The sequence below is a fragment of the Arvicola amphibius genome, chromosome X, assembly GCF_903992535.2.
Source record: "Arvicola amphibius chromosome X, mArvAmp1.2, whole genome shotgun sequence".
NCBI lineage: Eukaryota > Metazoa > Chordata > Mammalia > Rodentia > Cricetidae > Arvicola > Arvicola amphibius.
In genome coordinates, this window is record NC_052065.1 from 89,934,658 (window position 1) to 89,961,799 (window position 27,142).

General features: G+C 35.4%; 1 protein-coding gene across 1 annotated transcript in view; it reads left to right on the forward strand.

Annotated features, from left to right (window-relative positions):
* Positions 1–27,142, forward strand: part of Nrk (Nik related kinase) — a 96,972-nt gene that overhangs the window by 35,622 nt on the left and 34,208 nt on the right. The window contains exons 3-14 of the mRNA XM_038315800.1: positions 7,450–7,506; positions 8,953–9,024; positions 12,943–13,068; positions 14,615–14,725; positions 16,195–16,285; positions 18,221–18,351; positions 20,797–20,851; positions 22,201–22,279; positions 23,282–23,457; positions 25,173–25,236; positions 25,672–25,936; positions 25,973–26,830. Of these exons, the coding sequence (XP_038171728.1) occupies positions 7,450–7,506; positions 8,953–9,024; positions 12,943–13,068; positions 14,615–14,725; positions 16,195–16,285; positions 18,221–18,351; positions 20,797–20,851; positions 22,201–22,279; positions 23,282–23,457; positions 25,173–25,236; positions 25,672–25,936; positions 25,973–26,830 (2,085 nt within the window). The remainder of the gene's footprint in view (positions 1–7,449; positions 7,507–8,952; positions 9,025–12,942; positions 13,069–14,614; positions 14,726–16,194; positions 16,286–18,220; positions 18,352–20,796; positions 20,852–22,200; positions 22,280–23,281; positions 23,458–25,172; positions 25,237–25,671; positions 25,937–25,972; positions 26,831–27,142) is intronic.

Genomic DNA, 27,142 nt, shown 5'->3' on the forward strand with positions numbered 1-27,142 from the left:
CTCTCTTTGACTTCATCATGTCTTCACTATATTTTAATGAATAATGATGTGTGGAAGTGTCATCAGTGGATTTGAGGTATGTGAGCCCTAGGCTCATGTAGGTCATAGTTTTCTCATCATATACAGTCCTCGACTGTAGAGTTGACATTTTAAAAGACCCTCCCATCTATGTGTGTGTGTATGAACATTCTGTGTATATGCAACTGCCAATAGGGGCCAAAAGAGCTAGGGTTATGGGTGCTCGTCAGCCACTGGATATGGGTGCTAGAAACCAAGCTCAGGTCCTCTGAGAAAGCAGTTAGTGTTCTTAGCCTCTGAGCCAGCATTTTATCCCTGTGGACTATGACTTTAAACTTGTATTAATGACCAGCATTGGATGTTTTATGATGCCACCTACTTGTGAGAATAAATTTCAAGGGTTTTGTATTTTTGTCACCCTTAGATATGACTTATGTAGCAATCTATTGAGGGCATCTCTTAGTCACTACTAACTGCCATTCATGCATTTCTAATACACACACACACATACATATACAATTTTAGTCAAGTATATTGGACTTTATTGTACATTTTGTGCAATTTTTTGTTTGAGCACTGTAGTATCAGAGAGAGCAACTGCATTTGCAAATGATGTTGCTACATATTTTGACCTATTTTTCCCTGCAGGAGTAATAACAAGGGTAATAAAAGTCAGTTGAAGCTGCTGTATAAGCACACTTAACTGCCTCAAATTACAGGGCAGACCCTAAGCTACAAAGCCACTGGAACCGCAAAGGCCCTCTTCCGTCTGTTCACAGTTCTAGTAAGCATGACCATGACTGTCCCAGATTTCTGGAAGAGGAAAAGCATTAGTTTGTCTGGTTATTCTGATGCTTCTGTAGCTTTTTACTTTCAAAGTCTGGTTCAGTATGAATTCATTTACTACAACTAGCCAAGGTCTGTGTAATTGGATGGTTTGCTATCAAAGAAAGAAAGTACTTGCCGCTCACTACTTCATGGCGCTGGACTTGACAGAAGCACACATCTGTGTGTCTGTATAGGTATATATACAATATAATATGTAGTATTAATATATACGGCAGATATTTAGTGAAGGTTTCAGTATAGTAGCACAGCTGAGGATTAGGTAATGCTACCTGACAGACAAACCTTGTGTGGGTTTGGCAAGAGCCTTGGTTCTGCTTACTTCTTATGTGTTCCTGCCCTCTGACATGGACTAGCATGTGTCTTTCCAAGACTTGAGGCTTTCTAACTTAAGAGAGTTGTTTGGACCTCTAAGTGGCCTCCCAGTGGAACCACAGAGAAGATTATAGGGTTGAAGAAGGAAAATTCACCTACTGATAAATCAATGCCCTTTGGATTCCTGGAGTACCGTGCAATACTGCAACATTTAAGAGGTTTTGTCTGGAAATATTAGTGTTTCATAGTGATTGTTAGGAACTATGGTCTCCCTAAATTTTCTCCTGTTTTATATGGCATAAAATGATCTGCTTCCCACCACCACTCACATGTCTACACTCTCCACTTGGCCCATCCCCTTCCGTTTTAGAATCATATTTCAATTAAGTTGGTCTAGCCCAATACACATTTGCTGAATGCTTGTGATCCTAAAGTTAAGTAAAATTGAAAATTTCCCTTAACTGTTATCTATAAGTAGATGGAATAGGTAAATTATTCATTAGGTAAAAAGAATGTTTGGGGTATCAGACACATAAATTATCAATTGATTGTATAATTTAAGTTTATGTAAGTTAGGTAACTGGAGTACAAACTACCTTTATTTTATGCAAAGATGTGACATAGCTTTGCAATGGCCTGTAAAGAACAACTGTTTTGTAAGTGAGATTTATAATAAGTAATATTTATGATCTCTTAAAACAGTTTCTTCTTTGGAATTCTTAACAGAAAATGACTGCTTTTTGCTCTCACCTTGTAACTTGCCATGAAAGTTATGATAGTTTGATTATAGAAGTATTAAACCCCAAATGGCTTCAATGTTAAATAGTATTTATTCCGTTTCAGGCTCCATCTGCTTCTAGGCACAATCCCTTGCTTACTCTGAGTTTTCTTTAAGTGGGGAGAGAATCACACCTAGGAAGACTTTTCCAGTTTTGATGCACATGCTCTGCCAAAATCTTTGTCCCAATGAGATAGATGCTCACGTAAATATTGACTACCATATTCTGCATAATGCTCTCTGGCAGTCATTCATTCTAATGTAATGATCAGTGTGTGTTCTTGCAGTATACTAGGCTTTGTGGGAATGATAATTTTGTCATTTAGTAATTATCATCGGTCAAATATCCACATATTTGTGTCCCTTAAAACATATTTTTAAAAATCTAAGTTTGAAGCCCATACCATTCATTTTTCTTTTCTTTTTCTTTTCTTAAATTTATTTTTTTATCAAATTATATAATTTTACAAATTTTCACCTCCTCCCCTCCTCCCATTTCCCTTCCCCTCCCCCATACCCCCTCTTTCTTGGAAAGAGTGGTCGATATTTTATGCATGGCCTCAGTTCCTACCCTCTGTCTTTGCTGTATCTTTGCTGATTTTAACCACATCTCCAAGAACTGATTACTCTGAAAACATCTGTCAATTTGGGCTTTTTAAGATGGTTTGTATGATGGATGGATAAAAAGAAAACAAAATGAGAAGACATGCATGTCAGAAACAGTACCCTCACAACCAGTCTGAAGGAATATGTAGAAAGAAGCAGTGGGCTGTGTCCCGCCACCCGGCTAGCTTTACCCAAAATAATTACACGGAAACTGTATTCATTTAAATACTGCCTGGCCCATAGTTTCAGCCTCTTATTGGCTAATTCTCACATCTTCCTTTAACCCATATTTAGTAATCTGTGTAGCACCACGAGGTGTGGCTTACCAGGAGAGATCTTAACCTGCGTCCATCTCGGAGAGGAGAAGCATGGAGACTGCATATCGCCACTGCCTGAAGTGGCTCCCCACTCCTGCTACCCAGCATTCTGTTCTGTCTACTCCGCCTACCTAATTTTCTGTTCTCTTAAAGGGCCAAGGCAGTTTTCTTTATTAAAAATGAAAGTAACACATAGACACTCCTCCATCAGGAATAGTTCCTGGGAGGCCATGCTTGGAAGCTAGGCTATGATTTGCTAACCTTCTTTGAAACCCTTCAGCCAACCACGTGCTTTTGTATTTCTGCATAGATCTGTTTATAGAAACTATTCAGTTAGTCATGTTGTCTCAACAAGTGTTCCCAGACACTGCTTATGGCTGCCCTTGTGTTGGCCTTCAAGAATCAGTTGGATGTTGTCCTAGGGATCAAAACAGATGATAAAGGACAACACTGTGTGGATGAAAAGCAAGCCACACAGCTGTAGAATGAACATGAGTAGCGAGAGTAGCTGAGTGGTCTTTCTCCATCAAAAATTCGTGTGGGTGCTTTCAGTTTGCCAACTGAAAACAAAACAAATGCCTGGAGGGACTCTGAATGAATGGCTGAGCAGTTGTTCCACAACAATTTCTTTAGCTACATAATATAAAAATTGCCAATGGAAATTACAAGGCCATCAAGAACTATCCTATATTCTTTCTAGGGGAAAACATAGTAATTAACTGTTGCAGAATGATGGATTTTTACCAACACAGCTGTCACAACTGCTATTTTAAATCATTTGTTATGGTTGAAAATGTATAATCCCCAAGAAATTGATCATTACTGCAATTCAGTGCTGACTTCTCAGTGCCTTACCGATTTTGAAGCTTGCGTCAGACGTTGAGCTAACAGAAGGCAGTCATACAGTAGACAACTAATGGCTTATTTCATCAGCGGTGTCTTCTCTCCCCCTCTCAGCAAGATTTTACTTTCCCGCTGACATTTCAGATATGACCAAAGCAGGTGTGCTCTGATGTTCTGTTTTCATTTTTTTGCTGTATGCGCATTCCCCCATTTATTAATATTTTTGTGTTTGGTGGGTTGAGTTTCACCAGTCAGCATTGCCTGATAGTATTTGCTTATAAAACTCTATCCACATGAGACCACGATTTAATCCCTAATCTTTTCAAATGCTGCACCACATTCATGTTCCCATTGACATCTGTGCCACTTCCATGATGGTTTCCCAACTATTCCAATGGAAATCAGCAAAAAACTGGAATAGACATTCAACTTCACCTAAGCAGCCCCATAGATGAAGGGAAGAAGTATGAAATAAAGAGGAAGAAAAACTTAATTGAAAGGATCAGTGCCAACAGAAAGGAAAATTGGGCTTGGAGAGATGGTTGACTTATTGGTTAGTTAGGACCTGGTAAGGCTGAGTGAGGTGATGTGGACATCGATAAGTCATATATTTCTTCTGTAGCTCTAAGTTCACTTAGATTTACTTTTGGAATGTTAAGTGTTCAAATGAGCCTTCCTTTATTATTTTTAAGACACTTCCACAAATTATAACTGTTCTTTAGTGGAGTAATTCGACTTCCCAAGGGAATTGGAGGAGTCTGTCTACCGAGTAGTAATACAAGTCTTTCCTTTAACCTTCAACATTGTGTTCATGACTTCCTCTTAACTTTTGTGCATATCAAGGTTTAGTATTCAATTTAAGAAAATCTACCTACATTTGTATAAGTATACATATATCTACATTTCTATAAGTATACATTACATCTACGTATTATACATTTATGTAAGTATACATTATATCTACATGTTTGTGTTTACTGTCTTCAATTTAGGGGTATGTAGCATTTTTTGTTAGTAAGATATATTCAGAATGCTGATATTAACATTCAAGACCAACAGCACAATAATAAACTCTGCTTTTCCCAGAGGAAGCAAACTAAATAATGCTGTTTATTTGATTAACCTAAATTAATTAAGAACACAAATCTTTGCCAAGTTAAAATTAGCACATTGAGGGGTTTATGTTCTCTCCTGAGTTACTTCAAATAGATATGTAAAAAGAATACATGTTTAGTTCTGAAGTCATTATAATTTGCTAGTACAACTGTTTGGGGCCTTATTTATGTCTTTTTAAAATAGTAGCCTGCATTCATTGTCTTGACCCCTTTAAGAGATTCTATTAAGGATTCAAGAATTTATATGAGTAACTATTCTTTGAAATTTCTTTTCCCTAACTCTTATAAGCATACACATCTTAAAAATTGTGACCCAGACAGCTTATCTTTCTATTATTTTTGAGTGTTTTATATTTTAAAGATTATTATTCTGGTCCAACTAATGGCTTCTGTATATTGTTGATATTTCCATAGGGAAAGTGAACAACAAAATCCAATTTATAGTTGTGGACTTTTCAATACTCATGAGAACCAATGACAATTCTTAATATTTTCGACAAAACCTATCTGATTTCTTAGCATTTTTACGTATATTTACAGAAAATTTCACATGCATAAAACACAAATTGTACCTAAAAAAGGAAAGGCCACATTAAACCCCTACATTACAAATGCTACACATCTCTCACTACAACAGAACCTTCAGCTCTTATCAGAAAACAGCTTCCACATAATCAGCAAACCACAAGATGGCACTACTGAAGAATTAGTTTATTTCAGAGAGGCGCCTTCTGGAGTCTCTAAATAGCTGGTCAAGAATAACCTTACCCTTCCAAATTAATGTCAGTCACTGCCACTGAAATACAGTATGACACGGAGAATAGTGACTTGATAGTGGAGAAACTTCATAGGTCTTAGGGTAAGTGATCAAGGACAAAACATCATAATTGTTATGTTGTAATACACTTTACCCTAATATATATGATAAAAGGGACTTCTTGCCCAAGTGTGCAACCTCAGAATAATTACAAGAAAGCATCAGACAAACCAAAGCTGAGATACATTATACAATGTGGTTGACCAAAAAAATCACAAATAAACTGTAATATGGTTAAAGGAATATCATACCAACATTAATTTACTGTTTTTTATTTATTATACCATGGTAACATAATATACTAACATTATAGAAAACTGAAAAAGAATTCATAAGAACTTTACAATATTTTTTAACCTAATCTCTGAATTTGAAATTATTTCATATTAAATGTTAAAAGAAAATCATCATACAAATATTACCTGAAATGTTATCTTAATCGCAGCAACTTATAATTATGCATTTTAACTATGCTAGACATCTGTGGAAGCTTGTAATGATTGTCTTAACCTATTAAATGATTTGAAGACCTAGGGTCTCGTTTCCCTTCAGGAATAGTGAGTAAATTCTTGAAACTCCACTTTAGTACAAATTGTGTGTAATTTTGAAATGAGAGTCAATCACAGATTGAGAGGATATTAACCAACTGCTTCTTTACACCACGATTACTAGCACTTAGTGACATTCAATTACCTCACTAATGTATGTTCACAAATATGGTTGTGATGGAGTTCTAATTTTGCAAGGTGTTAAATTTTGCTGTCAATCAAAAAAGATGATATATGATTATCATCTTTGCTAGTCTGCCAAATGCTTTATATTGTACAAAATAGTAGTATGAACAGAATAGCAGTTTGACCCATGAATAACCTCTTAGGATCAAAAAAAGGAAAGCTGGAATTCACTGTGTCTACAGAGAAATGCAGGTAGAACCAAACAAGGCCACAATCTGGAGCACGAGGTGAACTTGGAATTTGGAAAATTACTGCTCAACTTAGTATATAGTCCAAGAATAGTTTTCTGCTAGAGAACTATCATATAAGGCATTCCACTTAGCTTACTCATAGTAACACTGGACTGGTATATTTCTGTTACCACAGCATGAAATATTTTTAAAAAATTAACACCCAAAATAACTTTAATTTAAAAAAATCTATATGCTTACTTTGATATTATTATAATCTATAATTTTCATTTATCTTAAGATTAGATTGTTAGACATCATTGTGATGCCAATAAGAAAAAAGTCTTCCAGAACTTACTTCATACGATTTTGGTTCCTATGATTCAAGACATATTAAGAAGTTTAGAGGCTGTTGAATTAATTATGTGTCACTCTTACCAGTGATCACTGTGGAAGAAATTGTGTGTATGAAGAAATATTCAGTAGGGAGATAATCTCTGCACAGTGCCACATAAATGTGGTCAAAGTGTAGAGTAAAATGTCTTCCTTTTGTTGCTGTCTTAATTGCAACTGTGCACTTTCCATCTGGATTCTTTGGTGGAACACAAATCAGCACTATTAGTTATATTCAGTAATTTAGATGATCAGTTATGTCCACTGCTTAACATAAGGACAAACATCTAAGGTACCTAATAAGCTTGCTTCATTTTCAGCGAAGTGCTTCATATTAATGTAAATATTGATGACATAGTTATGTTTGCTATAAACACATATACCTATTTATTAACATACTGTGACTTTGATTTTAATTAATATACTTTGCTTTGTTAGTTTCTTGGTAGCTGGGTAAATAGCAAACATTTGACATTTATCACTATCCTTTCTTTCAGGGACTCCATGAAAAGACGGGTTCATTCACGGCTGTTAAAGTAATGAATGCCCGGAAGGTAATCTAACCTGTGCCCTCTCTGTATGCTGTGCACTTAATATACTGTGTACATGGGAGAAACAACTCTAAAAGCACTGTTTTGAAGTCATGATTTTATATGCTAGCGAGTTAAGCTGAAATAATTGTAGTTATGTAATCACAGTTAACAATGTATTACACTTACTGGTTTGTTTTATTTTCACATTAAAAATGATTCATTCACATCATAAATTCCCAGTATTTGATCTTATAAGCCACTTGAGAAAATGCCTATCTTGCCCTCTAGTTTCAGGGGTTATCTATTGCTGGGGATAGCAAAGAAAATACTTCCTTTAGTGCTGTGGTGAGAGTGCTCTACTCTTAGTTTTTTTTTTCAGATAATTTCTTTTGAGAGTTGAGGCCATTAGATCGCCAATGACAGGTAGAAGGAAAGTTGTCAAAGATGCACGCTTTTTATATATTTTCAGACAGACAAGCAAGAGAGACCATGTAATTGGCACTGTTCCTGCTAATATTCATAAAATTGCCTCACAGTTCATAATCCATTGTCAAAGAATTTGCAAAGGACTGATTTCTGCCCTCTTTCTTTAGCTTGAGTAATTCACTTTGTCAAAATAATATTAACATGAACATAACAGAAGTTAAGAAACTTTTATTTTATTATACTCAAAAGGAAAAATATTTGAAAGACTTTGTAGCTTTATGGCACTGCTGTATCCTACAATGAAATGTTACTTTGAAAAGTGAAGAAAGAGTCAAGTACTTTTCTTTTGCCAGTAAATGTCAAATGTTGCAAACCAATGTGAGATTCAAGGGGTTTAGGGACTTTGCAGATTTTTAAAGCATAGTTTCCAAATATCCCACCATTTTTTTAGTAAGACTTTGTAAAATACATATTTCCTTCTTTTAACTCAGGAGCTCTAGAACCACATTAAATCTTTATTGAAATATTTAAAACTTAAGCTTCTAGATGATTACTTAATATTTACTGTCTGCATTTTTAAGTAGAAAATAGCACTTTAATATTATTAAAATTTCCCATTAATGTGTCAGTTACATCCATTAAAATGAATTTAGTGATCACTTTACACATGTCATAAGAGACTGAATTTTGTCATGTGGTGATGGTGCAAGCATTTAATTCCAGCACTTGAGAGGCAGAGGCAGGCAAATCTCTGTGAGTTCGAGGCCAGCCTGGTCTACAAGAGCTGGTTCCAGGACAGCCAGGGCTCCAAAGAAACACAGAGAAACCCTATCTTGAAAAACCAGAGGGGGGAGGGAGGGAGGAAGGGAGAGAGAAAGGGAGTCTCAATTTTTAAATTAGTACAATTATTGGAAAGCAAGAAAGAAGTGATGTTTTATTCCTCTACAATTTAGTGATAAAGTAGGCGAAAATAGGTCAGCATAAATGATTGTAAAAGTGTACTAGTAGGTCTGAGAGTATTTTCCTTGCTTTTCCCCCCAGACTCCTTTGCCTGAAATAGGAAGGCGGGTGAGAGTGAATAAATATCAAAAGTCTGTTGGCTGGAGATACAGTGTGAGTACTAAACATCTTCATTAGCACCTCCAGAGGCTCTCCTTTAATTTTAGGCTGCAGTTCATCATTATGTCTATATTGGGTCCCTCCAAAATGCTCCTGCTGGAAAGGATAACGTGTATATCTTCTACTGTTCATATAGATTCAGTCATCATAGTTGAACACTAACATCTGTCAAAGAAGAGGAGGGCCTAGAAGAAATGTTCCTTTGCATGCTAAGTTATCGGCTGCAGGGCAAACTTTGAGTGTGTCTACAGAGTATAGAACCTTCTCATTAGCTAGCAACAAAGGAAGAGTTGACTCTACCGAGAATAACTTTTCTCCTAAAATTGACCTTAGGAAACTCCTCTTTACGTGTTGCACATCTTCTTTAGAGTGAATAACTGTTGTTCAGTTATACTGATCACAGACATCATTGTATATGAGCTAAATTATGCCTATCTACTCTGTATATTACAAAGTCAATATACCAAGTAAAAAGCCATCAGGGTGCTATCCTAACACTCTTCAGATATTTGTCCACAATACTTTAACACAAAAAGGAGTGTGAAACACTTTCATCTTGTAGAATTTTTGAGATGCCCCTTAACCCATGATCATTGGCTTTAGAATAAGTTCATACATACAGAAATATAGTTTTCAAAAGACCTTAGTTTTCTATCAAAATATTATATGCACATAAATCCAAAATTATTATTCATATAAATAAGAATCCTTGATTAATTTTTCTAGTTTTCTCTCCTGCAGTCAAATAAATAAGGTTCAGATATTTTTGGCCTTTATGCCTTAATAAATACAGTGTCATGTACATTAAAAATAACCCCTTCTACTAATACAAACAAACACATTTAGAATCTTTCTAGGTATATGAAAAATCCATTGCAAAATACCTTCATGATTTATCTGTTACACAACAGGCTTATTTTGTTTATAATGTGTCATAACAGTACAAATATATTCAGAGGAAGCAGCTGTAACTGGCTTTGGTAGATCAAAAACCCACTAAACAAACAGAATGAAAACTAGAATTATTTGACCAATTGTGTTTTCCTCAGAAGTGTATATTAATGAAAAAATTTTAAAGTCTCCAAAACCTTTCTGGTATTCTTTCCATATAAAAAAGGGATTTTGCTTGTAGCATTGGTGAATTTACAAAGGGAATTCTGGCATCCTTGAGCTGCCTTCTGACAAAAAGCAGGGGATCCAGGCCAGTCTGGGATCAACTGGCAGAGAGCCAGGAAACACTGTAGCATCATATTACTGGGAGATGTGTGAGAGTTTTAAATTACCCACTTGGCCTGATGGATATTATGTACTTGTGTGTTTCTTACAAGCTCAACTTCCCGTTAATTGAGAGTGGCAAACACACTAATGCTTTCCAAACATATCTGATCTTCATTTATTTGTTTTGGGAGAGTTTACATTTATGTGGGAAGCCCACTCTTGGAAGTTTTATTTTTTTAAGTCATGTATTTTGAATTCTGTGATTATGTTTTAGTAAAGGAACATCGTTGCTAGCTAATCAGTTAGCATCTCTAAATCAGCTTGATTATTTTAGCTAAAAAGTGTGTTAGTTGCACATACACAGATCTTCTATGAAGATAGGGATATGTTCCTGTTTTCTACTGTATTTTTTAAGTAAATGGAACCTTTGGAAGAAAAAGTGGGTAAAAAGAGAAGTATTAGTAATACACTGAGAATTTGCTCTTTTCTGACGAAGTTTAACTTATATTTGGATAGTTGTCTTTTGAAACTGTGCTTCTCACCTCAATGATCTCACCTAACTAGGTGGAATTCATGTATCAATAAATTGGTAATTCTTGAAAAGAATACTTCAACATCCCCTGAGCACCAGAACCATATCTCAACTCTTTATAATTTTATGCTGTCACCAAAGGATGTAGAAGTATTCATTTCTGTAGATAGATGTGCTTTATGTATTGATTAAAATTACAAAAGAAAAATATGCAGTTGCTTAGATTCAAATAAATTCCACATATACATATTGGTAACTATTGTGTGTATCATACGTTGCACATATGCATTGTATATTTATCCGTTCAGTCTCTAGCTAGTCTGTTAGCATGCATAACTGACAGAATGTGTACTACAACCTTTTAACACGAATCTGTGAAAATGATCAGGGAGACTAGATCATTACTTGTTTTACAGACATGATGTACTACTGTTATGATTACGAAAACTAAATTTTTTATAAACTTACTTGACAAGATTAAAATCAAATGAACCCATACCTTTAAAATGTATTAAGGATAGTCACAACATTTTGCTAGTAGCTCTATAAATGTAAAAGAAAAATTCTGACTGAAAATAGATCAAACATTTAACCACAAGATCTATAAAGTGCTTTACAAACTATAAAATGCTTAGAAAATAACATAAAGGTAAATACTTGTGATTGATTTTGATTTGATGATGAATCTTTACATATGATATCAAAACTACTAAAACTAAAACAATAATAAGTTGAACTTTTTCAAAAGTAAAAATGTGTGTGCTCCAAAGAAAGCGTGAAAGTTTAAGAAAACTCAGAGAATTGGTGAAGATACTTATAAATCCACTATCTAATAAAAAATGAGTATCTAGAATATCTAAAAAATAGCTTACACTTACATAATGAAAAGCCAACCCAACATTTAAACATGCAAAGAAATTTTTATTTCAGTATTTTGCAACACACACGCTAATAAGAAATTGATAAGATAATCTAAAACCAGTTCTTCCCAGGGTATTATAACTCAAAATCACATGCTACTATAATGTCACCCTCAAAGAACAGATGTAACAACTTTGGGGGCATGTGCAACAATCAGAACTTCTTATATATGTTATGTTGGTAAGGCAAAGTGATGCAGTTACTGTTGAAAATGAGTTTGTCATTTCATCATAATATTAAACATACTAGCCGGGCGGTGGTGGTGCACGCCTTTAATCCCAGCACTCGGGAGGCAGAGGCAGGCGGATCTCTGTGAGTTCGAGGCCAGCCTGGTCTACAAGAGCTAGTTCCAGGACAGGCTCTAAAAAAGCTGCAGAGAAACCCTGTCTCGAAAAACCAAAAAAAAAAAAAAAAAAAAAAAAGAAAAGAAAAAGAAAATATTAAACATACTAGAATCACCGGAATGAAATGAAAACTTTTACATTAAATTTCATGTTAATCCTCATAGAAACATTATTCATGGTACCCAGAAGGTAGAAATAACCAATGTGCCCATCATTTGATTGATTATAAACCAAAATTAAATGGAGTACTGATATTTTATGAATGGATATTTCATGTATAAACCTCAGAAATAGCTAGTCTGATGTGACTACATATTAAAAATTTTCTTTTATGTACTTTGGATAGAATGTAAATTAGTGGTTTCTCAGAACTAAGATGACTGTGGTAGAATTGGGGCCAGGCTATGAACCAAAGTTCATAGAGTTTCATTTTAGAGGAAAATTATTCTGTGATTGACTGCAATGACACATGCATACATACATACACACATATATATGTATATACATGCATACATATAAATGTCACTAAAAACAATTAGATGTTCCATTTTAAGTGACTTAGGTCTATATTATGTGAATTGCCTCTCAATAAAATTAGATAAAAAATGACACCACTCATTGGATACTTACTTTTTCATGGTGTAGTGCTGATTTTCAAGGGACACATTTTAAGAACTTCTGAATTAAAAGATCCTTAGTTTACTCCTTTTTTGCTCCTAAATTGTAATTTTATCCGATATTTCCATCACTGTTCATTCTTGATATCTTATTTTCAATTACTACAGAATATACTGTTACTATAAGATTTTCTTTTATAAATATATTTATTGCACTTTTGAGATGAACTGCTACCAGTTTGCTTAGCTTCAAACTTTGTTGTCTGGTTTTACTGCTTAGGATGAAGAGGAGGATCTCAGGACCGAACTCAATCTGCTGAGGAAGTACTCTTTCCACAAAAACATTGTGTCCTTCTATGGTGCCTTTTTCAAGCTGAGTCCCCCTGGCCACAGGCATCAACTTTGGGTGTGTTTTTCTTTGCCCTGGTCTTTTTTTCTATAAGTAAAGTCAACACAGTGAAAGAGCTGAGATGTGATACTTGCTTTCTGACTAGAAAATTTAAGCCCTCAGCTGTTCAAGATAGCGTGGCAAAATGTATTCTGACTCCTTGGGACAGCATGATAAGAAATGAAAAGATTAACAATGCCCGACTAGGAGCTTTCCAGTGGGATGGAGGAGGACAGAAGTGAACACTGTTGATTTCAGTTTCAGACTGTAAATGACAGCTTTGCTGGTTTTTCTTTTTGCTGCTTTCCAGGTGACTCGATGGGCTAGAAACAATAAACAGATGAGGACAAATTTGATTTAGTACTTGACATGAACAGATAGCTATGTCTTAAGTGCTTTGACATATGTGCACTTATGCATAAATATAGCAGAATGGTTTGTTGATTTGCTGTCATGGCTGGACTATTATAAATTCCAGATCAAAAAATACAAATTTCAGTAACTAACTGCAAGCTAGCCTAACTAATCCCCTGGATTAGTTACTAGAGTTTTTTTTTTTTCCCATACTCGCTCCACTGTCTTAGACAATGAGTTTTAGTCAATGATAGCTTTAAAACAGAGAATTTGGAACAAAACCTGGTGTAATGCCTTTTTAAAAATAATAACCAAAAGTTTTTAGGCTATTCCAGTGTCAATCAAAAGTCCTACTACATTCTACAGAATGGATTTTGGGAATTGGGGCAATCGCTGCTGGAGAAATGCTTACAGCAACACACTCCAATGAAATTCAAACTTTAGCATGAATCTTGGATCTTCTGGAGAACTTTCTGTAACACCAAATGCTGGACCACCTTCACAGATTTTAAATTAAGTAGGTCTGAAAAGTCTGTGAAGTTTAGCCTTCCTAGTAAGTTCATAGATGATAGTGGTGCTCCCAGATTACTACCAGAATTCTTAGAACCATCAAATTTAAAGATGTTCAAATTAATTCTCTTTTTCTTAGATGTCCGGCAACTTGAATTCTTTATTCTCTGACAATTGTAGTTGTAATCTTATTAAATATTGTTCCACAACTCTATGGTTACCATATTTAATATTTGTCTGTATACTGCCTTTTTCATAAAATATTACAAAATTTAGCTTTCACACAATATGTAAAGTTATTAGAAATGTTAACTCTTGTTATCAGATATATTCTGTTCACTCAGTCGTTTTAGCCCATTAAGAAATGAAAGTAAATCGAAGGTTAACAATGTGCTGCTGTAGAGTCTGCATATCCAGGCAAACTTTTCTCTCAAATACTTCTTCTTTTCAAGGTCAGGGGCATTTGTTTTATATATATATATATATATATATATATATATATATATATATATATATATATAAACTTAAATGATCTTTCTTCTAAATATCTCAAACTACAACCTACAAACATGAATTAGTTCAAACCCCAGCTGCTAATGAAACATTCAAATGTGGTGCCTGGTTTATCTACTCTCACAAATTCTCCTTCCACTCTTGAAAGCTGTAACAAATCCGCTGTGCTTTTGTGGATCATCTGCAGATGGTGATGGAGCTGTGTGCAGCAGGCTCAGTCACTGATGTAGTGCGGATGACAAGAAATCAGAGTTTAAAAGAAGATTGGATTGCTTACATCTGTAGAGAAATTCTTCAGGTGAGTTTATAAATAATACTTAATTATAATAATTATAATAATCCCTGATCTTAAAAGAACCTAGCTATAAAACAAACAATCACACATATACACACACAAAGTTTTACATATATATATATGTATATATATATATATGTATATATATATATATATATATATATATATATATATATAAAATCTATCTATCTATCTATCTATCACCTGACTAAGAATTTTAGATATAACCAGTGGATAAGGAATTTCTTCAGAGATCCAAAAGCTCAAATCATAGCCTTGAATGGCTCTCTGTGAGTTTCATGCTACTGTGTTCATCATATTGTAGGACTGACATCATGATTTAATTATTTTTTAAGCATAGCACTATTATCAGAGATTAAGATGAGGTCTGGTCATGAAAAGTCAGTGTTCTGCAGTGTGGCCCCAAACCATTGCTGCTTTTTAAAAAGGCATATATTATCTTTGCAAACAGTCCCACATTTTTTTTACATCTCACATTAAATTGCATGAAAACAATGAGCTTCTTGGTCAGACAACTTCAATTGGTGCTCAGTGCTTAAGTCATTAGGGTCAACGAAAAAGGATGTTAATAAAATGAGGAGTACCCCAACACTTAGGAATGGCATTCTTCCGATTTTGTTTGAATTTATTTGTGATAACAATGCAAATCATATACCAAGTTTAGATTTCAGTTCGTCACATGTTAGTTGTATGAACTTTAATCACTTTCTTGATTTCTCCATGTCTCATTTTCCTTTTCCATAATATAGGAGGATAGCATATTCTCCAAAGAAATTCTGGGATAACTTGGTGATGATTCCACTTAAACCATTAGCACCATGTCTGGCACAGAATAAAAGCTCAATAAATATATTGTTAATGCCCAACTAGTGTCTGGCATGATCTCAACATAAATGTAATAATGCATGCAAAGTCATGGTTTAGCCAGGTCTTGAGGTTCTTTAGTGCTGAATGGGCTGGAGCCAACAAGGTAAGCCAACACAAATTGTACACACTTTAAAATGAATTTCCATATTCACTCAAATTCTAGGTCTACAGGACTCTTCAGAAAATATTTTGAACTAAACAAATACTTGGATAAAAAATAGAAGAAAACAGTTAATAGTTAAGATGCCCATGTCCTTACTGTCATGGCTAGTCAGAAATATGGAGGCTATAAAGGAGGATAAAGTTTCCCAATCTATATAAATATTACTTTTTAGTGTTCTTTTTCTTTCATGAGTATTCTGATTTATTTTCCTTTCCTTATAGCCAAAAGCAGTATTTCTGGGAACTGGTTGTAGTCATTCCAGCCTAAAGAAAGAATTTTGTTTGAAAAACCAAATGTGGACCATTTTTCTTAACAAAAGATTTGTTTTACCCAAAGAACTTAAAAGCAATCCTAGAAAACTGAAAAAAATAATACGTATCTATATATTTACTTGACTTTTAAAATGTGTATGTATGTACAGGGCTTAGCTCACCTTCATGCACACCGAGTAATTCATCGGGACATCAAAGGCCAAAATGTGCTGCTGACTCATAATGCCGAAGTAAAATTAGGTAAGTTCATCCTTGCAAGGGTTAGGTGAGGAAGGATGTGAAGAAGAATGCCTTTGATCATAGCAGTGCCAATGTAGTATTTGGGTTTGCTTGAAACTTTGGCATGGAACTGACATGAAAGTAAAAGGGGCGTGCCTTATGAGTTCTTTGAAACGGCAAGTAAACTCACTTTAAATATAATAGACCTGTACTTTTTGGTCATTTAGTGCTTTATGTTAGAGATAGCTCTCATGTTTATTTCAGCGATTGAATTATGGCAGGTATTAACCATTTCAAAATATTCCTGCCCATATTTGAAGACTATGAAATAGCTTTCGATTGCTTAGACATAAATTTCTTATTTGTATTTATTCTTTGAAATTATATTGATCAGAAATGATTTTGCAGCAATATAGAAACCAAATTCTGCATTTCCCATTTTTTTTGCTAAATTAACAGAACCAGAGTAGAGATTTTGGTCATTAAGAATATTTATTGAATATTTGTGGAAAAATGAAAGAGCAATTGTGTATTATTGGTTTTGAGACAATGTACCATGCCTTATATGCATAAGCTACAAAACTAACAACATAAACTGCACAGATCACATTATCTCTTAAGCAAAGTACATGAACATGCCAGCTATAGAAGCAACACCAAGAAAGATACTGTAAAATGACAATAACTCCATAATCTGTAATTGTATCACTAAGAAAATACAAATTATTTCATTGTTGACTTTTGTTTTGATTTTGTTGCTGTTGCTGCTGTTGTTTTGAGACAGAGCCTCTCTGTGTAGCTCTGACTGTCCTGGAGCTCACTCTTGGCTAGGTTAGCTTTGATCTCAAAGGTACTCCTGCCTCAGTCTCCTGAGTGCTGGGATTAAAAGTGTGTGCCACCACACCCAGCTTCATTGTTGAGTTTTCAACTCTGCATTTCTCTTTGCCTTTTTAATTTATTATTTCTTCTAGATTTTCCGCACTTGCTTTCCCTGCATCTATGGGGTATATCAAGTTTATGTCCTTCATAAGTCTTTCTTGGCCTTTGAGTTAGCTATTGGAGAGTGGGAATGTTGAGCTATTATGCAAAGAAATACTTTTTTAAACTTTAGATAATGAGACCAATGGTCTTCAAAAATATTTGGAATAGTCCTTCCTCTTGTTAGATGCTTTCTGAGAGACTGCCTTAAAATATTAATTTTATTTCATTTTTCTTTGATTCCACTAAATTATTCAAGCTGCTTTTCAGTTATTTTGTTCACCATATTCCAGATTCCCAGAAACTATTATAAATTTGAAAATCTACTTCATATTTCATCCCTGTCTTATTGTTTTTGGAATTAGTAACCCAAGTCTACTTCAGCTCTTTTCTGTCTGTTTCTCGGGATACCATACTAAATATTTTCTTACAATGTATCCCACAGATGAATGAGAAACTGAACTTTTATAGTACAAAGCTAAGATATGGATAGTCCAGATAGTGTTTGTACCTGATTCAGAAGATCTGGATACTTACTTAGCTTCTATCAGGAAGCTCATTTTTCCTTATCAGTGGGATTGGAGTTTCCGATGTCATGCATGAGACTTCCTAACAACCAGTACTTACATTACTAAGATGTGGCTCATAGTGCTATTCATCCTCTAGCTTGGTGGCAGATCCAAGCTCTACATATGCCATATGCCACATTTTAGTAATCAGTAGAACTTTATTTTTAATATTCATGATAAACATTTATCCAAACCTACATTAAATTTATAACAGCACTGTTGGGTCTCATTCCAACATAAATAGCAGCTAAAGCTCATTTCCCAGTATTCCTGGAGAAGACTTCATGGTAAAGTTTTCTGGGCCAGAAAGAAAATTTGTTATCCATTGTGGCTTTTGTATTGCCTTTCCAAGTTAAAGCAATAACTTACTGAGATTTGTATTCCTGATTAATTATTTTGACATATGTAGTGGATTTTGGCGTGAGTGCCCAAGTGAGCAGAACAAATGGAAGAAGAAACAGCTTCATTGGTACACCATACTGGATGGCCCCTGAGGTGATTCATTGTGATGAGGACCCAAGAAGCTCCTATGATTACAGAGTGAGTACACTACTTCAGACAGGGAGAATTCAAATTTGAAAAAAAAAAAGACTACATTTATCTTATTTGTGAAGATTGATTTTTTTTTAAATGTGGATGTATGTGTCTGTATGAGTGTATACACACACATTTGTGTGCAAAAGAAAACAGCATGGAATCCCCTGTAGCTGGAGTTACAATTAGTTATTAGCCAGGTGATCTGGAGTGTCAGGTGACTGTGAGTGCTGGGGTCTGAATCCTGCTCTTTCTGATTAAGCAACAAGTGCTTTTAACTACTGAACCATCTCTCTAGATCCAACTATGTCTATTTTAATGATAAAAGGATACAAAGTAGTTCTTCCTTTTAAATAACCTCTAATCAGGAATAGTAGTCTTTATTCCTATATGTGGTTTCATATTATGCATAAGAATAATGTTGCCTAATAATGAAGGCAAAGTCGAACACTGGCACTTTTTCAGATTCAGGAAGGAATATCTAGCTCAAGTTGTTGGCAACTTCTTTATAAAAATATATTAGATGGCTTCATTTGGAGATTCAACTTCCAAGAGCAGAGGAATTTCTAAACTCAATAAAATGAAGCCAGGACTGGGGCCTCAAGACTGTAATCCCAACTACTTGGGTGGTTAAGGCAGGAAGGAATATTAGGCCTGCTTGAGCTACAAAAATGAGTTTACGTTCAGCTCTATGTCAAAATTAAGAGCGACAAGTAGAGCTGATGATGCTGGCCAGTAGGTCTAACATTCATAAGGCCCTACGCTTAGTCACCAGCTCCACACATATAGAATAAGTATAAGACAAATAATTCTTATAAGTAAAAATTAAAAATAATAGTTTAATTACTTAGTATACTGGAGAAAATCTTTGGCATTTGGCTCATCTCCAAAACCACAGAAAATCAGTGGACTAGAAAATTTAACAATTTGTGGTATATATTAACATTTCAGCTGAAATTTCATTTTGAAATGCACATATAAATATATGTATACAAATATATATTCCAAAAATTCAATATGGAAAGGCACAAAACTCCCCATTTGCTAAAAACTAGAAAACCTCACTCACTTACCACATCATAAGTCTCCAAACAATTCACTGTGATCTCTCTCTGTAGTACTTAGAACTCAGTACATGAAATCAGTCAATTTTCATTTTATCTCTTTGCCATTTCTGCCAATGTCCTTTGCTTGTTCTGTAAAGTAAGTATTTACTGAGAGCCTATTGCATTTTCCTCACTACAGTGAGAGCTACGAAGACTACAGAAACAAAGGTTTTTTTTTTAACCCATTTACTGCAAGACATGGTAACTTATATCTGTCTAATTTTACAGTCTTCCAAGTACTTTAACTTGTTTTTATTATTTAATCTGAAAATATTTGAAAGAAACCTTACGTCTCTTACAAAGCAAAGTTAAGGCATCTATAAACTGAGGCTCCAAAACTAGAGTAAACTATTTTAAGAGTCAATCAGTATGCCTCTAGTATGATGCCTTTTATTCTTTCCTCAATACACATTTTATTTAAGTATGCTCATGCACCTGCATGCTGTGTGCATGTAAAAGCACATGGGTGGAGCTCAAAGGAAAACTTGTAGATCAATTCTTTCCTTTCAACATATGGATCCTGATGAGTGAACTCAGGTCGGCAGGTTTGGAAGCTAATGTCTTTACCCACTGACCCATCTCACCAGCCCCCTTTGTATACTTTGACAAACCAAATACAGTTGATAATGGTGCAGATAATTTATAAGTGCTTAATAATGTTTTGTAGGTTCAATTGATCTTATCCCAGGAGCTAATGAAATATGTGTTCAATAATTTATATAAAATATATCAGCAAATATAGTTTATATGTAGAATAATTTGTATGTTAATGTTTAACTCATAAATTATATATATATATCTGTTTGTTAAACATACATACATATGTTCATATACATATACATATGTATGCATAAGAATCTTATGAAGTGGGTATTATTAAAAAGCATTCTACATTAAATAAAATTAAACAAAATACACAGAATTAAATTGCTGGGCAGTGGTGGTGCATGACTTTAATCCAAGCACTCGGAAGATAGAGACAGTGGGGTCTCTGTAAGTTCAAGGTGTTCCTGGTCTACAGACAAGTTCCAGGCAGCTGTGACTACACAGAGAAACCATGTCTCAAAAAAGTTACTTTTTCTATTTAAAGCACAACAGTAATAGAAATGCGCCCAAGATGAACTTTCCTTTCACTGAATATCATTCCTTACGAACCTATGGAACAGTGAGGGGCGGGCTGGTCACAAACCCGACGCCTTTTTGTACTTTCAGTCTCTAAAGATTTTTATTATAGAAAACCCATTAAATGGCTCTCACATTGCTATTCCATCCCTACCAAAATGTTTTGGAGATTCTTAATAGTAATTTCCCATTGTAATAATAGGTTTCTTGCTATCATTTTTAGAGTGATGTGTGGTCTGTGGGAATCACTGCTATTGAAATGGCTGAAGGGGCTCCTCGTAAGTACAAATGTTTGATATAGTTAATCTATTTAAAAAATTGTAGAAGTGTATTGTACAAACCTATATCTCTAAAAAATAATGCTAACTCTTGGAACAGTCAGCTTTGATTTGGCTATACATGTGACATATCATGTACCAAACCATAAATGGTCGTGTTTTCAATAATGACCAAGCACCATGGTTAAAAAAATCACTATATGTAAATATATGATGTATTTCTTATTTTATGTTTCTTATGTCTTATCTTTTAATATCTACTTCTCTGTCCATCTCTTCAAATTCAGAATGTGATAGTTGGCATTAGTTTTATTTGGGGATTCTAAGTAATGTAAAGGGACTGAAGAGCAAATTCATAGGAGGGCAGAAAAGTTTTGTATAGGGGTTGTAAATGGCAAGCTTCTTTAGAAAGATGAGTGAGGGCCAGGAGATTCTGAACTCACAAGCAGCTAGACCGTTGCCTGTATAATTAATGAAAATTGCTTTAATCATAAGCAACTCTGGATAGCCTCCCTATCAAAAATTTCTCTTTCACTACTATCCTTTATTGCCTGGAGTATTTACTCTGCATGAAAACGATACTCGTCAATTTAACTGAAGCAATCTTCTAGGTTATGATAATTATCATCTCAGAGGAAATAGTTTTCCAAAACCACAATTATCAGATGGTGTCTTCCAAGATTTAGGTAAGAAAATTATCATCCTTTGACCTTTTGTCCATCAGGCTCTCGAAGAGAAACAGAAAAGGAAGAGGAGAAACTTAGCAGGGAGAGGGTGCTTTAACAATAGAAAACAGAACCTTTTGGAAAGCAGGAGCTTTTTTAGTTCTTCGAGTATAGGTGGGGACTTAAGCAATATGGGGGCTTTTTTCACTGAGGCTAGAAGATTTATAGTAGCATTCAAACACTGTGACACCGTAGGTCACAATTGAAGAGATGTGCTTCTGAGCCTCTACCTTTTTTGTGACAGTGTAGATCTTCTGCTTGTTGCAAAGCAGAATGTGGACAAAATTCCTCCTGAGTACCAGGCCAGTTTACTTCCACCTGAGCCAAATTTTTCCCTATTTTTGCATTCTCCCTGATATTGTGTAAAGTATTTTAATATTGTTGACCATTTTTCTGTTAGCCATTTTAAATTGATTTGTTAGACCTGGTAATGGAGATATTGACTTAAAGTAATGTTTTTATTAAAACAAATTTTACTTTAAGTTGTTATACATTTATTTGTATCTGCTTATCTCTTAGTCTATTTAACAGGATATGTGGATGAACACTGAGACTTTGGAATGAGCAGTAGGCTCTGCAGTTACCCTTTACTTACTTTCTAAATTCGTCTGTTTCCCTTAACAGCTCTGTGTAACCTTCAGCCCCTGGAAGCCCTTTTCGTTATTCTACGGGAATCTGCTCCCACAGTCAAATCCAGTGGATGGTAAACATGAATTTCTTAAATATATTGATTTAGTATTTTATAACAAAGTTTTCATTAATTTGTTCATTCTTGCTTCAACACTTTTGTTGGACAACATTTCCTGTATTACAGTATCTTAACTTGGATGTCTAAATAGCCAGGTTTTAGCAGGATATAAATGGTTACCTAGAAATATGTAGTATCCTCTATAATAATATATGGTGAGGATATTATGGTCTTTTCATCTGCTTCTATAGTAATGAGGTGAGGCAATGGCACCCGTAAGCAATATTTGTTCATGGTGCCTAGACATTCAGTGAATAATTCTGATATACAGCCCTATTGGTTGCCCCATTAAATTAAACATCCATAGACTTGAAGAACTCCTTCTGCATTACTATAGACCAGGCAACCATGAGAATTCTGTTCTATGAAGCTGGTTAATCCAGTTAAAACTCTTGCACAAGATTAGTAAGAGGTTGCAATTGTCATTTCTTTGCTGGTATTTTTTTCTGAACTTAACTATTTCCATATATGTAAGCTTTTGGACTGTATCTCTTTTCATGTGTTATTTTACAAGCTTCGTTTATCCTATTTATCACTACCTACTTTTGAAATCATAGTGAAGCTTCTGTGGTTAGAATTGTGTATAGCAAGTAAAACATTCACCTCCAGAGAATGAATGTTAAAATCATATGACCAGTCTACACTCCCTGACAACATATGCCACATTAATCTTTTAATTGCCATCTTATTACATGACCTTTACCATGTACATGCTGCCAAATTCATTGAAATTTCTATTGAGTAGAAAAGTCTGTTTACTCGACTCCTGTTTCTGAAGTTGAAATGACCTCACTGTAGAACGTATATTGTTAAGACATGGAATATTTGCTAACTGAAAGACAAATAGGAATTTACCATGCCTTTCAGAATATCTGTCCTTAAAAGTAGCACAGTTGTAGGATGGGAACAGTGCAGCAGGTGACAATGTCTTTCATCTGTATGCTTCATTTATTTCAGGTCCCGTAAGTTCCACAATTTTATGGAAAAGTGCATGATCAAAAATTTCCTATTTCGTCCTACATCTGGAAATATGCTTCATCACCCATTTGTTCAGAATATTAAAAATGAACGGCACGTTGTGGAGTCCTTGACAAAGCATCTTACTGGAATCATCAAAAAGAGACAGAATAAAGGTAGAGATGGCAAAGTTTTGTATCATTCAGACAAGAGAGGATCTTACATTTATTTGCTGATTTTAGTTTCATATTTGTTTAAGAATTTAGTTACTGGAACCTGGAGAGGTGGTTCAGCAGGGTTTTAAAAGGTCCTGTGGTCAGCTCCCAGAATCCATGTCAGGTTGCTCATAACCAACTTCAACTCCACCTCAAGTAGATCTGAAACACCTGGCCTCTGCAAGCACCCACACTCACATGCACTTACACACACACACACACACACACACAAAAAAAAAAACTTAATCTGAAAGTGAAAAACCGAGAGCCATTTGACATTTAGGTTTTCAATGTTGCATGTCACTAATTCATATGGTTACATCTTTTGTGAGCATTTATCTATGAAGTTATTAATTTTTCCTATCATACATATTAAGTATTCATATTTACAAAGCTTAAGCCTCAAATTCAAATAGAATATTGTATTATGGCTATACTATTTTAAGTAAACTTCAATCCAAAGAAATTAAATCAACTCTTGGGAAATAAATGTGCTCATAATTACAAAATTAATGAATTAGTTTTGAAATAATTTATATATATCATGTGAAGTTATTTTTATGTTCAAATCACAAAATACCAGATAAAATTAAAGAAGATAATTTATGTATCCAAAGATAATTTTGTACCTATTGATGACAAAAGGTGACATGATTTTAGTCAGTGTAGAATAGAATACTCAGAAATCTCCAATTTCATATTTTCTAGAATTAGGGGCCATAGACAGTGTCCAGAGTAACTATGGAGTGGAAAACAGGGAACTTGAAAAGGGTAGAAAGCATGCTAAGATCTAATCAACAGTGGGAGTTACTGCAGTATTGCTTGTCCCATCTACAAAATTATGTGTCTTTTTTTTCCTAATGGTTCTTTATGCTCCTCTGATAATGAAGTTATTGGGTCCAGCATCATACAGGTCAGCCGTTCTCAAACTGCTGCAGGAACATCGGCCATAATTTGATGAAATCTAGAGTTATAAGATTTCAAAGAAATGTTACTTACAGGAAAGTCCCATTTATTTGGAGATTACTCTAGAAATATAATTAGAGCTGTCCTAAGCGATTTAACACAGGGAACTGAAAGAAAACTCCTCCATTTGTAAGATCCTACATTTTGGTAGTAAAGCACAGCTGACAGGAACGAAGCTGAATGTGTTATGTTAAGTATAAAACAAGCAAGGCTGACTGAGAGCCCTGCATGAAGAACTCCCCTCAGTCAAGGTGGTTGCCCAAGTGAAAAGCACTTCAACAACTTCAGGGGCAGCCAACGTGTTTATGCCACTATAGGTTTGGGATTATACACATACATAGTTAAGCCTCTTTTGGAACAGACTCAGAGCAGTGATCATATATTCATGGCCCTACAGGTCAAAACTACACCAGGAAGTTGTTCTTGTTCCTCCCATTTTTCTTTTACCTCTTTGGAACTGCAGCAATCATATTGCCAAAAAATTTCCTTCTTTATGTCAAGAGAAGCTAATGTCTGAAATATCTCTACTGTGTTTCAACAGTATACCTTGAGAATTGGCACCAACAGACAAGTATGTTTGAGGAGCTGTCTTATTTGTTGTGGTCTTATTGGTTTGAATGCACTCTACATCGTGAGCCTTAGAATCTGCTAGGCAACTAAGTAGAGTCGCACACTGGTTGTGCATCATTTCCTGTTCTCTTTTTCATAAGGCATACCCCTGGTCTTCGAAAGAGAAGCAGATATTAAGGAGCAGTGCACCACAAGGAGTTTCAGGTGTGTTGGGATAACTAAATATGTTATCAGATAGCAGCATGTTACCTAAGAAAATAGATTTGATACTATTGCTTTCTGCTCAAGACAACTTAATCCTTTCTGGTATAAAACAAACAAGCAAAAACACAGCATACTTATGCTCTTTGAGCTGTTGTGTGAAAATATTGACAATTTGGGTTACTATTCCAAAATGACTTTATACATATCAATAGAATGATCATGTAGAATACCAACCTAAACTAAGGATTTAATCCATTAGCACTATATATATATTACCTGAAGACTATTTCAGACATTGCAAAAATTAGTCCAGAATTCTTTGTTATCTTTGTGGAGGGGGGGCTGTATCTTTTAAAAACTAAATCAATTCTCATGCATGACCTAGTTTTTCTGAACACTCTCTGTAAATGACAGTCATCTGCATTTTTATTTTAGAGTACCTTCTTGCACTCATGAACTTCTGAAAATGCCAACTAGCAGCAGATGCAGACCACTTAGAGTCCTGTATGGAGAACCCTCTCAGCCAAGGTGGTTACCTGATCAAGAAGAGTCACAACTCCAAGCCCTTCAGCAACTTCATGGGGCAGCCGGAGGGTTCATGCCTCTATATGCTCAAGACAATCCACCCTTACAGAAGCAGGCTCAGGCACCACAGTGCCTACATGGGGCAGCTCAGGTGTTCATGCCACTACAGGCTCAGGTTAAAGCTAAGATATCTACACCTCTGTTCAAGCAGATTCAAGCACCTCCCCGACTAAAGAGTGCAGCCCGGGTGCTCATGCCACTCCCTACTCAGGATAAAGAACTTAGTCCTCAAGACGTACAGGCTCCCATACCCAAAGAACAGCAAGCCCAGTCTGAGCCCGTAGAAACAGGAGAGGCTAAAGATTTGGACCAGGTGCCAGAAGAATTTCAGGGGCAAGATAGGGCATCCGATCAGCAAAGGCAGGGCCAGGGTGCTGAACAACAGCAGAGGCAGAATCAGGTTCCAGAAGATAATCTGGACCAGAACAGGGCACCTGAGCAGCCAGAGGTGCGAGAACAGGCTGTCGAGCCCCCACAAGCTGAAATTGAGGATAAGGAACCTGAGGTAATCCAAGTACATGCCCAGGTGTTCCTGCCTTTATTGTCACAGAACCATCATGTGCTCTTGCCTCTTCACTTGGATACACAGCTGCTAATTCCAGTAGGGGAACAAAATGAAGAGTCACCTCCAGCACAGGCCTGGGCTCTGGAGGCCTCACAGGCTGTTGGCGCAGTTCAAGCACTGATAGAGGGACTATCAGGGGACTTGCTTCGAGCACCAAATGCTTATATCTCAAAACCACTTGGTCCACTGCAAATCTTGATGGAGAATTTGTCATCAAATGTATTTTACACTCAGCCAGAACAGACACGGAAGAAAAAGTCAAAAGTTTCTAGTCTAAAGCAAGCACTGGCAAAAAGACTGTCACCCAAGAGGTTCAGGGCAAAGTCCTTATGGAGAATTGAGGAGTTTGACCTTTCCGATTTAGAAGCCAGCAGGAGACGGCGCCAGCGTAGATGGGAGGACATCTTTAATCAGCATGAAGAGGAATTGAGACAAGTTGAAAATGTAAGAGATTTTGATATTTTTCCTGAGTGAAAACTATTAAGAAAATGTACTACTAGATAATGCTTACGTATTTTCTCTGTGACGCACAATGGAATTGTGCTTCTACAAAAGATTTACTAATTTGCACTTCAAGGGAATCATTCTGAAATCTCCAGATAATTGTGATCAAAAGAGGAAAAATTGCTTTAATAATACAAGTAATGGTTTAATGTATTTCTACAGGAGTTGTACCTTAATTATTAGGCGTTTGTTTTGTTTTTACCAGTTACTCCCCTAACCAGTAAAGGAATGGCATACAAACACTTAAAATAA